We start from the raw sequence: 15,589 nt of genomic DNA, 5'->3' as shown, positions 1-15,589 counted from the left end.
GATGATTTATTTTGGTTTTTTATATCTGAAGATTTACATTTTTGTTATAGCCGAATTTTTTCCGGCCTGTTTCTTAAAAGTTTTATCAATATCACACAACCAAATTGTTAAGACTCTACAGTTCATCTGAGCACTTTTAGATGCACTGTACGTTATTAAGCTCTATAAAAATTATACTTTCTAGGTGTCTGAATAATTTATAGTATTGAATGCAAAAAGAATTGCATTTGTGTCTCAATAAGCCCTTATTCGTTTTCCATATTTGTTTGAATATACAGAATTCTTTACAAATACGTATTTGACGAAGACGATATCAACTTGATGTAAACTTATTTTCTTCTCTTGGGCCAGAAACAATTTTTTTTTTGTCACAACAGTTTCGAAGAATTCTTGAGGACTCTTCTTGAAATTTTTCGCAGAGCATTTTTTCCCTGTTAGTACGAATGTTTTCCATATTTTTATACAAGCATGTTTAATATTAAAATAAACTTTTTTAGTGATTTATATAAATGAATTCATTAGGTATAATTTATTTCTTTTTTGTCTTTAGAGTTTCGAATTTTAGCCTCCCCTCCCCCCTCAATTCTTTAAGAGAAAACCTTTCATACATTATTCACCTCGATACACACTACTTTAGAAAATCATACATTCTGCTTCATAATTTTTTTTACTGTTAGTTACATTTTAATTGATAATTAATAATAAAGATGAGAATTTTTCAAGTCCTGATAAAGTAAATACGTTTTAAGGTCCAAATTCTTCAGCTTCAAAAGATTATAAAACCTTTGAAAAGCTGCGTCGTCTCGTTACAGTTGATAATCTTTTTTCCCATTTGTGATTCACGTATTTTTTATCTTCATTTTCTTCTTTGAATCATAAAAGTAAATAATGGCAATTTATAAAACTTTTTTTAAAGAAAATTTAGAATTATTTTCAATAATTAACTAAAAGCTTTTATCTCTTATGTTGCTAAAAGGTTTTCCGAAGGTAAAAAACATGATTAAATGAAAGTTTGTACAAAAAATATCCATATAATTAAGTTTTTTTATTGATCAAGCAATAAAATTCGTTTTCAGTTTATGTTTTTTATACTTTATATTAAACTTCTAAGCCTAAGGATAATGACAAATTTAGAATGCACTAAATTCTTTTTACTTAAGCATATCCACGGTTTTTTTTGTTTCTCTGAATAAACTGTAATTGCTTGGTTAATAAATTGTAAACACGACTACACACCGAAATTTCTAGATTTATAAATACGCTTATGAGCAAGCAGTAACTTTATGCCAGAAGCTCAGAATAGAGAAATGATATTTCAAATGCCGATTATATTGAATATCCACTCAATACTAAATGTGCTGTTGATTTGCCAAATCTCTTCATGTCGGCGCGTAGTCGAAATCTGGAAAATGTGATGTTGGCCAAGATATTACTTTCGATACGGCCAGGTCCAGTTTTGCTAGCTCTCATGCAGCTTCTAAGCAAAATATGATTCATCAGATATACTAACTGGAATGATCTCGTGATGTATACTATAAAGCAACAGAGTAAAATTTGGTTTACGCCATGTTAAATTAACTGTCTTGCTAAAGTAGAACCTATAATAAACTCCAGCAGAAGTCAAAGTTCATAGTTCGTTGGTTAATATTTGCTATGGAAATTTTTACCACATTGTATAAAATAATTTGCTGCATTTCATGAGTTGTTTATTTATACTTATCTTGGCACATTACTAAGCTTTCAGTCTTTTTTCGGGAGTTATTATCCTGGTTTTTAATATTTGCTGTTTTTTGTAAATAATCAGGTAAGCGTTTTTTAGTTAAAACGTAGCAATAAAATGTAGAAAAAAACCCCTAAAATTATATTAATATTTAATGACTGCCAAAAATAACACTCACTGAAGGGAGAACGGGACGAAATGTTTCCTCTGAACGATATCCACCCCTACTTGTACAATAATCCATACATTCTTCCACTGACTTGTTTTGGTTAAGCAGACAATCGTAATAGAACACAGGTATTCTAAAAGTAAAAAAATGATAAAATAATTTTCAGAATAGTATATATTAAACAGCAAAGCATGAGGCAAGGAGCAAAAGTTCTTGCTAGGAATGACAGGTAGCAACAGGCGTTTGTAATCGTGTTTATAGATCAATTTTCATAATTGCAATAGTTTTGAAAATGATACAGGTTATTTTTTTAGCAGCATGCAAAATTTTGTTAGTTGATTGCAACTTTTAGATGTAATATAGGACATGACAGCTGTATATAGTAAATAAATTTTTTCACATCATTTGGTTTCACTGGAAACGCAAAGTTGTTTCTTTCAAGACTGTAACTGAGATAAATTCAGTGTTAGGAAGGAGCCCGTAAGTGCCGGAACAATCGAATATCATGTCAAAAGGTTTAATGATAGAGAAGTCGTACTGAGATCAAAACAAGAACTTTCAGCTGAAGTAAATGACGCGGAAATGGTTTGATTGCGTTCCAGTTAAGTGCGTTTCCACGTGAAGATATGCCAATCCAAAGCTCCAGTTTGGTGTGGTTGACGTGCATTATTTTAGCTCATTAAAATGAAATCTTGTTCGGTTTATTACGATATTTTTGAAATATTTTCTATGCAACCATTTGCATTGCTTTCGACGTGTATAAGCGCCATCACCTGATTTTAGAAAGGGGGATTTGAGGAACTTTAAAAAATAAATTTCAGACTTTCGGTGCGACAGTGTGACTGAATGACAGTATCAGATGTTTGGCATTCTAAATCTCTTTACAGCAGTGGGAATACAGATTAATAAATAATAAAGTGAAGCATTTCAGATAAGAGTTTAAGCACACCCGCTCTTTTAGTCAGTTGGTCAGTATAAAATTAACCAAATAGTTGGTTTTTAAAAGTTTAAGGATAGTGGGAAAAATTCTTTGGATATTTGATGCAAATCATTCTGGCGGATCTAGCATAAATCATTCCAATGGATATTTGATACTATACCGACCAGAAATAACATTAAAAACATTTTTATCATCCAATTTAAGGGTATTAGGACTGAAATTCTTTTGATGATTGACATGACACTGCTTAAATCGTTTAAGCAGTGCCTTATCTTTTCATTAGATTATTTTAAAGATAGGTTATAGGTCTTCTTTCCTTTCGTTTTCCCTTTTGAGGAATTCTTGGATCCGCCTAAGAGTTACTAATACTATCCAAGCCTCTTTTCTCTCGTTCCCTTTTTATACACGCAACAGAATCTCTGGCGTTTGTTACGTTCCTGGACAGGCTATTCTCATTCTGTATATATATATATATATATATATATATATATATAGGTGTAAATAAGGGATAATAATACATAACAACAAATATTAAGATTCATTGTTAATGAGGTAAAATGCTAACCTGATTAATTGTAATTAAATTTGATACATTGGATTTATTCTTCAATAATTTCAAGCTAACTCAGGTGTAACTTGTAACCGTGTTCTATATTTATTTTAAATTAATAGTAGGACTCAAAATACAGTTTGACAATGATGTAGGTTAAAAGAGTTAAAACGTTTATCGCTTTGTGATTAATACAGGGTGTCCTACAAGGTATGCAGCGTCTAGTACTTAAAGATTTGGATAGAACACGCGAAGACGAATATTTTGATATATAACGTGTGTGGTCCCCGAATATATCGCCATAGTCATATTAAGATGAGAAGCATGTCATTTTGACGTGTTTTATCCGAATCTGTAAATATTAGACGCTGCATACCTTATGGGACACCCTGTATATTAATTAGTTTTTAAAACTAAAAGTTGCAAAGTTAAAAAAGTTATTTTTTAAAATTCATTCATGAAATTTCTGTTACATGAAATATCTAGATGCTGAAATTTTTCCTGAACTGAAAATTATCTTGCACAATATTCTAAATAGAAAAAGTTTCGAAATTTCGAGAAAGTAAAAATGAAATTTGTTAATAAGTAACATGAAATCTTAGTAGTTTCGGTATCTGTCTAGTGAAGCCTGAAAGGAAATATTAAAAAGGCGGAATTTTATATTCGTATAAATCATTTGTGTAAAAATTATACAATCTAAAATAATGAAGTGCACCATTAATGGCACCTGAGAAATTCTGTATCAGCAATCGCAATTATAATAATTTATTTTTTCTTCGTCTTTTTCTTCCGGAACACCACTGATTCGTTAGATTTCTAATTTAACAACGGATGAAAAGTTTGCTATCTTTTCGTATATATTTAGTGATAACAAAAACAAGTACATTCGAATTCATAAACTTAAGTATTCAACAGCACTGCGTTTGATAATCCTTCATATTGGCAATTATCACGTGCATTTGACAAAAGTTTCCATTTTTAGTATTTTCATGTGCTTTTTTTCCTGCATTTCTAGGAAATATTTTCTTGCAAAAAAAGTATACCAAATCTTCAAAACTATATCTTTCGTCCTCAGAAACGAATTTTCTGAAAATCATTTCAGTAGAGAAATGATCAGTTGTGAAGAATAACAGCATATTTATGATTTCCTTAAAATCATTTATTGACTTGTCTTTTTAAACACACAGTATTTAGAGAACGCTTCATATTTCACAATTGATTTTATATATGATTGTGTCAGTGCGAATGAAGGGAGCTTGCATTTTTTACTATGAATAATACCAATTTGCAACTAAAAATTAAAAAAAAAAGTTTTAAACTGAAATTCGTGCCGTGTTATATTTTAACCGAAATATAATTGAAAATATATATTTTGAGGGATATTAGGGACTTCTAATAAAGGAACAGATGTATTAATTATTTAAACAACTCACCCCCCCCCCATACAATTTCAGAAAATTTTTTGGCTGTTTGAGAAATGGTCAATCTTTTTGCTATAAGTGACAGCATCATAAAAAAACGATCCAAAAATTATCGAGAACTACCGGCATTTTACGTGATTGTTGTGCTTTATAGGAAGGGATTCTTCTATCTATGTACGAAGCAAATGAAATCTACAAACACAAACTACTTGTAGAATAATGCTGATAAAAATGAAGTAGCATTAACCAAGCCTGACCGATAATTCTGAAGAATTATCCAATGATTAATAAAACTTTGCTTCTACAAGTAAAAATTTTTTATACACAAGGAATTTCATTTCATAATTTTATTGTTTAAAATGAGCCAATAGATTATACCTCATTCTATTTATTATTTACTGTCATATGCCTACTGATTTCAATATCACGTCTTTGATTGATTTGATATTATGTAGCGTATTCTTAAGTTTGATAATTTTAGATAAACACAAGCTTTTAATGTTTGTATAAAGGAGATTATATATGTTATTATAGTTCATGTTATATTGATAATTGTAGAATAATAATCCAAATCAATTCGATATGTCGTTTTAGACACTGATTTTTAGAAGCATTTATGTGATCAATTTGAACAAGTGATATGATGAAAATATGAGAAGTGTGATTTATTTTATAAAAGAAATCTTTCTAGTTTGAACAAAAAGACTGTTTTTTGAAAGGATTTGTAAAATATTAGAATAATTCAGAAGACCAAAAGCTTGGTATAAAAGCTTATTTCATGTAGTAGATTTATATTTTAATAAATTGATATATTTTAACCATTATATTTTATTGCTCTGTATCGTATCCTTTTTCCAAAAACTGACTCATTTTGGTGCTATTTTCGTTCTAAAAAAATAACCATTAGAGACACAAATAAAAGGCATAAAAATATAAAGGCACAGTAAAAGCAAGAAATAAAAACAATATGCATAGAAATGTGAGAACATTCTAAGTAAAGAGAAATCATGCATTTATTTTGTTTTCAGCCACATTAAAGGAAAAAAATTCCATAACGTTTCAAACAAAACAATGGAATATTATCTGTAACGCTGCTCTAAATTTTACAGATTAATGTATTCTTTTTTAGTAAATAATACTAAATTTATTCAAATTTCATTCAAAGGCATGCTCACCTACCTGTTTAAATTGCAAACAGTCACAGCTGGAAAGTTTTGTTTCCAAGTATTTTGTACTTCCAAGGTGATTACAACGGGATATTGGAAATATAGAGTCAAAAAACGATATACTTCATAAGAGCAACCCAATATTCCCACCAGAAGAACTACGAACCACAAAATTTTTCGACTACTTCCATTAGATGATACGAGTTGGGCTACTGCATAGACGGATGATTTTGTTAAAAGATTCAACGCAATCGATTTCAAATTTTCTTCATCCGGAAAATCGTTAGGCGAAGACATTTTTTTCACATCTGAAGTGGAATGCTTCTGGAAATTTTCATCTTTGGACTTAGCAGAAGACATCGAATAAATGGCATGGAAGGTGGTCTGAAAATGCAGCACTTGAGCGTTCGAGTGACAGTAGCTTTAGAGATGGTGCGTGCCTCTAGGGCGGGGAATTTCAAGAGGATTGTGACAAATTAATTCGCAAAACACACATTACGTAAGCGTAATGTGCTTGTCATATCAAAGGGTGGGTCTCTGTGGTTAATATATTATTCAAAAAAAAAGATAAAAATGATAAAAACAGAATTATTGTGATAGATGTACATTAGCGTGAGTATGCTGTATTAGCTTCTTGCATCATCAAAATTTTCACAATCTAATTACAAAATTATTTATTAATTGCCAATTGGAGAGATCATTTGCATGCTCCTGTTTAACTATGAACTATTATCTAATAAGCAAAGAGATAAAAGGAAAATGATTTTAAAATTGCATTTTCATTCATTTTAATTTGTCCAAGTTCATTTGATAATTTTGTGAGTAAAGTTCAACTACCACAGCCTTTTGAATTACAAATGAAGGCATAACTGTGCATGGTACTAACTGTTGATGTTTTATTTCATTTATACTTGTCATAAATATTCAAGTTGTACAGTTATTTAATCTGTAATATTTTTGTCACCAATTTGGATGCTTAAAGCCGTGTTTTATACCGTAATACATTTCCCAGTATGGTAAATGAAACATTTTAAGAAATTTCAATGTAAATCTAGCTTTGTGAAGAAATGGCTGTAGCGTAATATAATGAGCATTAATAGCATATTTGTAAACAATTTTGCTTTCTTAATAATTTGTATAATTAATAGAAGTGTAGAATTTGAAAAAAAAATTATATCTCAATGAAAGTATTTAAAGTAATTTAATAAATAAAGAAATTGTATTGAAAATAAAAAAATACAGAATGTAACTATTTCTCCATTTTCTAAAATTTCAGTTTATCAAATATAAAAATAAGACAATTCCAGGTTTAGATTTTATTTTATTTGAAAATACAAAAGAACTCTTTAATTGTTTAATAGTTGGATTTTTTAAACTCTAATACAGTTATAAGGAATTTCCGGTTAGACTAGATTTTTGTATGCTGTAAGATCATTAGATATTTTCATAAGAGACTATCTTTGATATTTCCTTTCAAAGCACGAAATGTTCATAAAATTTGAAATAAATAATATTTCCAACTACGAAAAACCAGTAGTATTGTCTGTCAAATTCTTTCTAAAAATTCATTGCCATATTTATTCATCTATATCACATGGCTTGTAAAGTGAAATAAAGTTTTTAAGATCTGTTTAAAATATTTTTATTAATATGAAAACTATTTTCATAATGACAAATTGCCATGCATTTCGCAATATATTTTTTAGTATGAGAAACATTTGGTATGAACTAAAAACCTTTTATCATTATTATTTAATATTATTTTTATAAAAATATTGTTTTAAGGGATGTAGCCTGTTTATATCACATTTTTATTTTTGAATTTCTTCATAGAGGCTATCGAAGTAACTTCATGGAATTGCGTTATGGAATATAAGTTTGCTGATCGATTCTTTCGGCAACAATGATTAATCTTCCACTGAATAAGGGAATCCTCCTTGACATCAGATTTCTTTTTGTTTGGTCTTGTTCATGCACACAATATGACGAGGCATCAATACTACAATAATCTTAAAGAATGGCACACATATCTATCACCAAGTATTCTTAGAATTTCTCTCTAGGCGAATCGGGCAATGAGCCCATAGCTCTTTACATAGTAATCTTAAAATAGACAATGGAAATTGATTTTGGAATTCCTGTTGGAAATTTCATTACAATTTTACAGGGAACAAAATGAGTCCTCTTTTCTATTTAGACACGGGAAGGATACAAGCAAATAAATACAGTCAATAAGCAAACATTTCTAGCAAATTCATAGATATTCGTTCAGCAACTACTGATAAATGTTGTATTGAGATTCTAAGAAGGTACCGAAGATACGCTTCGTGGGAAAATATTTCAGGCAACCTTTTACGACAGCATCTTTTGATGTTTCTGGCTCTTGGTTTTAGTTCAACTTTTGGCATATTATATTCTGAATCAGTATTCCGGGACAATTGATGATGCGGAAATCGAGATTATGAAATTGATAATGAAATAAAAATTTGAAATTATAATGGATCGAATTTCCTTTGAGCTTTTCGGAATATTAATTTGTTAATTTTGAAGTACACGCGAAAAATATGCATGAAGTATGTGTTTCCTCTCATTCATCAATAATTCTCTGAAAATGCTTCGCATTTGAAAAACCAGTAATAGTGATGCCAGCATTTTACCATCCATCGTCTGTTTGTCTTCTCATCTGAGAACAGATTTTGAAAACTATAATGGGTCTCAAATCTTTTTGATAAATTATTCGAATTAATTTCTCATATGAGCATGCAGTACAGCCTATACTTGAGCATTTCCTGAACTGATATAAGGTCAGATCATGAATTAAAAATTGGCGAATGCAGACCATTTTTCAAACATTCTCTATCAGACATGAACTATTTAACGAATTTCATATCCATGAGTTGTTTTCAACAATATATATATATATATATATATTTGCATGGAAAAAAGTTCAGTCTAGCAAAATATTGCAACACATAATAAATGGCTGGAATTAAGAACAATTTATCATTAATCATTTTTATTAATCATTTTTAATAAAAATGATTAATAAAATCATTAATAAATCATAAATTATGATTTATTAATCAATGATTAATAAATCATAAATTATTAATCATTTATTTTACATTAATCATTTTTATTCTATCAATACAATTTCAATTTTAATGAAGATAAAATTACTTGAAAATTATTAATACGAGTACTATGTGCATAAAAAAGATATTTTAAATTGAAAATATTCTGAAAATTTGTATCAATAAATAAATTTAATTTTTTAATGTATTCAACAGTCAAACTGTTAAATTCAGTTTTTCTTTGAGAGATGAAATGCTTCTGGTTAATTGGATTCAAATTCTTAAGACTTTCATTCGCTTAGTAATCAAATCAATCAGTACATATCCTAAAGCTTCATTTAATTGAGGTACGTAAAGTGTGAGAAGATCTGCAATAGATTTTCGACTTGTGTGCTACATGGGAGTAGAATGAACTTCCCTCATTTGTAGAACTGCTGATATACAGGTGGTTATCAAAATAATGGAAACACTTTAGATTTGTTAAGAATCCTTTATTAGTATGGTGTAGGACCGCCTTTGGCATGTAATAAAACTTGGAATCGCCAAGAAATCGATTCATATAAGTGTTGAATAGTGTTTAGAGGAACATTGTACCATTCTTCTTGGAGATACTGAGAAAGTTCTGGGAGAGATGACGGTAGAGGATATCGATTCCGTATTGAACGCTCTAAAATAGACCATAACGGTTCAATTATAGCGAGGTCGGGTGACTCTGCGGGACAAAGCAGATATTTAACTTCATCCTTGTATTCATCAAACCATAATTGGACAAGTCTTGCTACATGGATAGGTGCATTATCATCCTGGAAAATTCTATCTCTTGCAGGAAACAAAGTTTGCATCCTAGGATGGACCTGGTCAGCTAAAAGTTCTCTATATTTCGTCCCAATGATCCTTCCTTTCAGGGTTACGATTGATCCAGCAGAAAACCACGACATGGCTGCCCATATCATGGCAGATCCACCTCCATGCTTGACAGTTGGAAGGAGAAAATCACGATCGTACGCTTGTGCAAGTGTCCTCTAAACGTGCAGACTTCCTTTTGTAGAGAAAAGTGTGAAATACGATTCCTCAGACCATATTACTTTCTTCCACTTATCAATCGACCAGGTTTAGTGCTTGTGACACCACTGTAGAACGACGTTTACCATTAGCATCTGTGACAAGTGGCTTGGGGAATTACTGCTCTGCCATAAATTTTCTGTTTATGAAGGTGCCTTCTAACTGTAATCACTGACACTGGAGAATCCAGATGGGTATTGAACTTTGAGGTGACTTTTGCTGCAGTTGTTCGCTTTTTAGACATTACAATCAGCTTCAATACCCGTCGGTCTCTTTCACTGAGCTTCTCTTTCCGCCCTCTATTTTGCTTTGCCGAGTTTGTCTTGCCGTGCTGTGTGTATGCTCTCATGACTTTAGACACCGTACCTCTAGAAACGCCTAAAAGTTGGGATGTTTCGGTCGCACTTGCTCCAGCTAGACGGGCTCCTACAATTTGGCCTCTTTATAAATCTGAGAGGTGCGACATTTTATGCTTTTGAAAAAAATCCAGGAATTACAGAACTGCAATAAATTTAACGCATACTACCAGAATATATAAATTGCTATTTATAAAAAAACCGGGGGGCAATTATTATATTTCAATGCTTACGCAGCGCATTCAAAAATGTCATTGTTATTCACAAGTGTTTCCATTATTTTGATAACTACCTGTAGGTTCATGAAATTTGAGTCCTAGCGTTGCATTTTCGAAGTGAACTTAAGCTTCAATTCCAAAATTAATCTTGTTATGGGACGTGTAATCATTCTTGCACAGGAGGATTCTTAACTCGCTTTGTGGGCTTAACGGAATCATGTTTTTGAAGAGTTGTATGGGTGACGTATGAAACACTAGAATAGAAGAAATGAAATCTGAATTTCTTGGAAAAATCGTTTTTCTCTTCTAATGCATAAAATAATTATATCCTTTTCTCGTCTAGAAATTGAGTGTATAGTTATATGCTAAAAGATTCCTAATTAAAAAAATATTTTTCTCTTAGATTTAAGATGACGAGAGTATTTACTGTCTAACCTCGCCAAATGAATCCCTTTTTTTTGTTTACATGTGTGGCATCATTTGCAAGATTTTTGTTTAATAATATGAATAGCATTTTCTAAGCAGTTCGCATATTTCTTTTGTTGTCATATAAAAATGATATAAATTAGGAAATGATGAAATATTCAAATACTAATGTGAGATTTTTCTAAGAAATTTGATTTATTATAAAAGCATAATAATTCGCCTGAAGCTTTTTTCATTGTTGCAAAGAATTTTTTCATCAAGTCAATATTTTTATAGAAAAAATATTAGCGAATATATATCAAAATTCTATCGATTAATTTCTTATATTCCAACTTTAATGATCGTCGGAAAAGTTTTTATTTTCGCAAAGCGTTTTAAGAAAATTTTATATGTTTCTACTACAATATTAAGATTGCAGTTAGTTGACGATCATTTAGCTTTAAATAAAATAATGAAATTCTTTTACATTATTTATTAAAAATCTAGAATGGATTTTATAAATTAATTTTAAATAAAATCTCTAGTAATATCTCATTGGCTCACAATGTACTTGCAAAGTACATTTAAGTTTATATGTAAATTTTATAGACGAAAATATCAGTGATGCAATGTCAGAATTAATTGCGAAAAGATTATTAATACTTCCCAAAGAAACTTTATTAGCATAAACCAACTTAAATTAACCAAAGTTTATACATACATAAGCTTATGTTTCGTGAAACAAGCTAAAAATTTATATTAAAGGTTTCTTGGAAGAAAATATCAAAAATACTTGGGCATTTTTTTTTCCAGAATTTCAATAGACTGTTCATAAGATAAAAGATCGCAATTTTTTATTCTACAGGAGATTTGCTGTTTCAAGTTTGCTATAGGATTGTATAAATGGACACTATCTTTAAATAATTATTTAAGGGGATATATTTTCATAAAATGCTATTAAAAACTTTTTTGATCATTTGGACATGATTGGTGTATACAAGTGCATTAACCCTTTTTTGAATGATGATAGAAATTTCCATCATAACATATAATGAACAAAAAATTGTACTCAAAACTTGTGTACTGTAAATTGATTGTTGCTCTCCACTTTTTTCATGACTATTGGATAATAAGGTAAGTAGCTGTAAAAAAAAAAAGAATCAAATGTCATAATTATTATAGCGTGGTTTGAACTTGTCATTTCGCTGTTTGTTGTGGTTGGAAGAAACGTGCGATTTCTTGAATATTTTTTATAATTAATTTGAGAATTTTTTTACTAATACAAACGGTAATGAGTGGAGAAATTTAGAAGAGGGGGACTTTGAAGATTTTGTACTGAGCTTAACATGTAAATTTCCATGATGATGGGTATTTCCATCATACTAGTTTTTTTTAATTATTTTATATTATATATATATATATATATACTAGAATTTTTAAAACATTTTTTCTTTAATCTAGAATATAAATTATATCACCCTGATTTATATCACAAAAAAGAAAGAAAGAAAAAATCATACAAAGGAGAGTTAAATATATATTGTTTAAAAATGTTCATAGAAGTATTCGATTTAAAAGCATTCAATTCATTCTTCAGGTTCCATGGAATAGAAAATAACGCTATACGAATTCAGATTCGGAAAGGAAACATTCTTCAATTCTTATTTTGCCATTTTTTTCAAAAAGCCGAAAGGTAGTTCAATTATTTGCTGTATCAAGGCTGCTACATTTAAATTTCCATTAAAATTTCAGCCTCATTATGGCAAGAGTCTTCTTCTCGTAATTCGTAAGGAGAGCCTTGTTCTTATCCCCGTCCATCCAATTAGTAAAGCAACATTGACCCTTATCTCTTAATACATAAAATGAGACACAATTCGGTGACCCATCGGTTTGATAACATCTACATTAATTAGAGATTTCGAGGCTTATCAGGTCCTCTATATATATGGAAAAAGGAATTTATTTTATGAATGGAAGTGTATTTCCCCCTTTCTTTGAATAAGAACAATGAAAATTGTCTTCGTGGTAAAATAAAATAAAGAACTAGCAGAACTTTCAAAAAATTCTTATTTATAAAATGATTTATTAAAAAAATTAATGATGAATTTTATCTAAGAAATCAAAATTGCTTATTATTATGATGTATTTTCAGGGTACTGAAAAAAGCAGGGTATCTGGGATTTAACGTATACTAATGTATATAAATAATTCTATTTTCATTTACAATACTTTCTAAACTTTTATTTGACGCTCTATGATCAAATATTTCTAATCATTAAAAAAAGAGAAAGAAATTAAATTAATTTCCAAACAGTTTTCAAACATTTGATTTAATTATTAAATTGATTTTGTTTGAACAATTTAATTCGAACATTTAATTTTAATCATGAGGGTGGTTCAAAAAAGTAAGGTGACAAAATCCTCTGAAAGAAACGATTTATTCACGGAATCTAAGGGATTGACAAGAGTAAAAAAGTGCTGGTACATATTACTTTTCTATTTAGACACCGTGGTTATTGAAGTATTGTGCCATTGGCAAAACAATCTATTAAAACAAGTATGGAAGAAATCAGGGACGCGGTGCTAGATAACGACGATATTTCGAACTTCAGTATCGGTTCAAAAACAGCGATTATATACTTCTTCAGTGGTCTGAACGGAGAAAAATCACTTGGTGAGAGACACGAGCTGTAGGGAGGGTGTTCTAATACACTCCGTCGATAACGCTGTAACAAATTACATGTAACCTAGGCTATGTGTTTTATGTATTTCGTACAATAACACGGGACACCTTTCGATACCAGTCCCGGACGTTTCCTGAGGATTGCTTATTACACAACTCACCTCAATTGCAACCGTATCCGTCAACGCCGCTGATGTCTAAAAGAAATTTCGGAACGCTATTACACAACTAGCCTTATTTACTTGTGGCGTTTGAATGCCTAGATAGTCTATTCTCTTTAGATATAGAATTTTATTCTTGCGGGGAATTTGCGCACAGGTGAGAGCTTTTGTTGTCAGACTTTTTGAACAACCTACATATTTTTTATTTTTTAGCTTTTAATTTATAATTCATTGCTACAAATCTTATGCTTTTTTTGAAGTAAAATATTTATATAATAAATGATAAATATGTTTTGAAAATAATAGAGCAGTCTGTTAATATAAAAGTACATATTCAAAAATTTAACATATAAAAAAAAGGGAGATAAAAATTCCATTTTAACAAACATAATACAAGTAAAATTAAATAATTGTTTATTAATCAGATAAACTTTCTGTATGATAAAAAGTAACGTGCCATTACTTCACAAATTATCTAACATTTTATTTACCAACTTACCATACTTTTTTGGAGGGGAAGGGGTACTTCGAGCCAGAGAATGGGAAGTTTCTTTATAAATAAGGAATTTTCGGCGGCATTTTAATGATGTTCGTAAAAATTTACGGACCTACTGAGGATGAGAGGACGCATCTCCTCTCGTGACCTCTAGATGAGGAATTCTCATAATGGAACCTCAATGCAATGTTTCTATTCGTGGTCGGTCTGGCCACTCAATTCTTCATGACTAGTTGAGATCTTCTTTATGGTTACCAACGTCTCAATTAACAATAGTGAGAATCCCCCCTCCTTCATATAGAAATTGCAATCGTCAAAAAATGAATATCCACGTTTTAGACTTTTAAGAGTCTGAAAACTCATTTTGGGTTTAGTTTAGATACATTAACATCCCGTTTTAAGGCAATACTAGGGCTATTTTGGGACGGACCTCGTAATTGTGAATCGTGGTCAGATGACAAGGACGACAGCTGAGCTGGCACCCGCTCTCCAAACTTCCACACCACACCAGAGGGAGGACGTTTCGCCCCGATGGATTTAACGTACACCAGACCGCTTACACGACAGTACTTCGGTGGAATCGGTCTTGAGTCTCCCGTTCCGAAGCCGAGACCTTACTACCGCAGCTCCATCTCATCTTGGAAATTATGCATGCCTGTTGGTGAACATAACTCAAAAACGGTATGTCCTGAATAATTATAATTCAATATGGAATTTTAATTCTAAAACTATAATATTTTGGAAGAAATGAGTTAAAGAGAAGTCCATTTGCTAATCCTTATGCATGTTAACACGATAGTCAAGAAACGCAATTAATCACAGTACAGTAAATACATTTGGTTCACGGTTTTATCAATAGAATTGTGGTTCCTCATTAAATTTTGTAATTAAAAACAAACTACAAAGCATTGATTGTCAATCGATATAAGAGAGAGTAAACACGAGAACTCAGAAATACAATTAGCTAGATAGATAATGAAGAACGTATGAATTTGAAGAACACGTGAATAAGTACATGATATGAATTGTATATCTCGGAGGTAGAAACTTTCTTAATTATGCATACCTTTCAGAAATAATTATCAACATTGGAAAAGGATCATATAAAATAATAATCGGATATGCTTACCATTCCATTTTCCCAATATGGTGCGAAGAGAATGGAATA

At 30.5% G+C, this 15,589-nt stretch overlaps 1 protein-coding gene across 2 annotated transcripts in view; it reads right to left on the bottom strand.

Moving 5' to 3' along the window:
- The window catches only part of LOC129960670 (FMRFamide-activated amiloride-sensitive sodium channel-like), a 78,169-nt gene that overhangs the window by 36,762 nt on the left and 25,818 nt on the right, over positions 1 to 15,589 (bottom strand). The window contains exons 1-2 of one of the 2 annotated variants that reach the window (XM_056074224.1): positions 5,980 to 6,317; positions 1,899 to 2,022 (exon numbers count right to left, since the gene is read on the bottom strand). In XM_056074224.1, coding sequence (XP_055930199.1) covers positions 1,899 to 2,022; positions 5,980 to 6,263 — 408 coding nt within the window. In that variant the 5' untranslated portion in view covers positions 6,264 to 6,317. Of the gene's footprint in view, positions 1 to 1,898; positions 2,023 to 5,979; positions 6,318 to 15,589 lie in introns of those variants that run through there. The other variant, XM_056074225.1, reaches the window with a different exon arrangement.

Source organism: Argiope bruennichi, chromosome X2 (assembly GCF_947563725.1).
Source record: "Argiope bruennichi chromosome X2, qqArgBrue1.1, whole genome shotgun sequence".
NCBI lineage: Eukaryota > Metazoa > Arthropoda > Arachnida > Araneae > Araneidae > Argiope > Argiope bruennichi.
The sequence above is the reverse complement of the archived record's forward strand: the minus strand, read 5'-3'. Positions and strand labels throughout refer to the sequence as shown.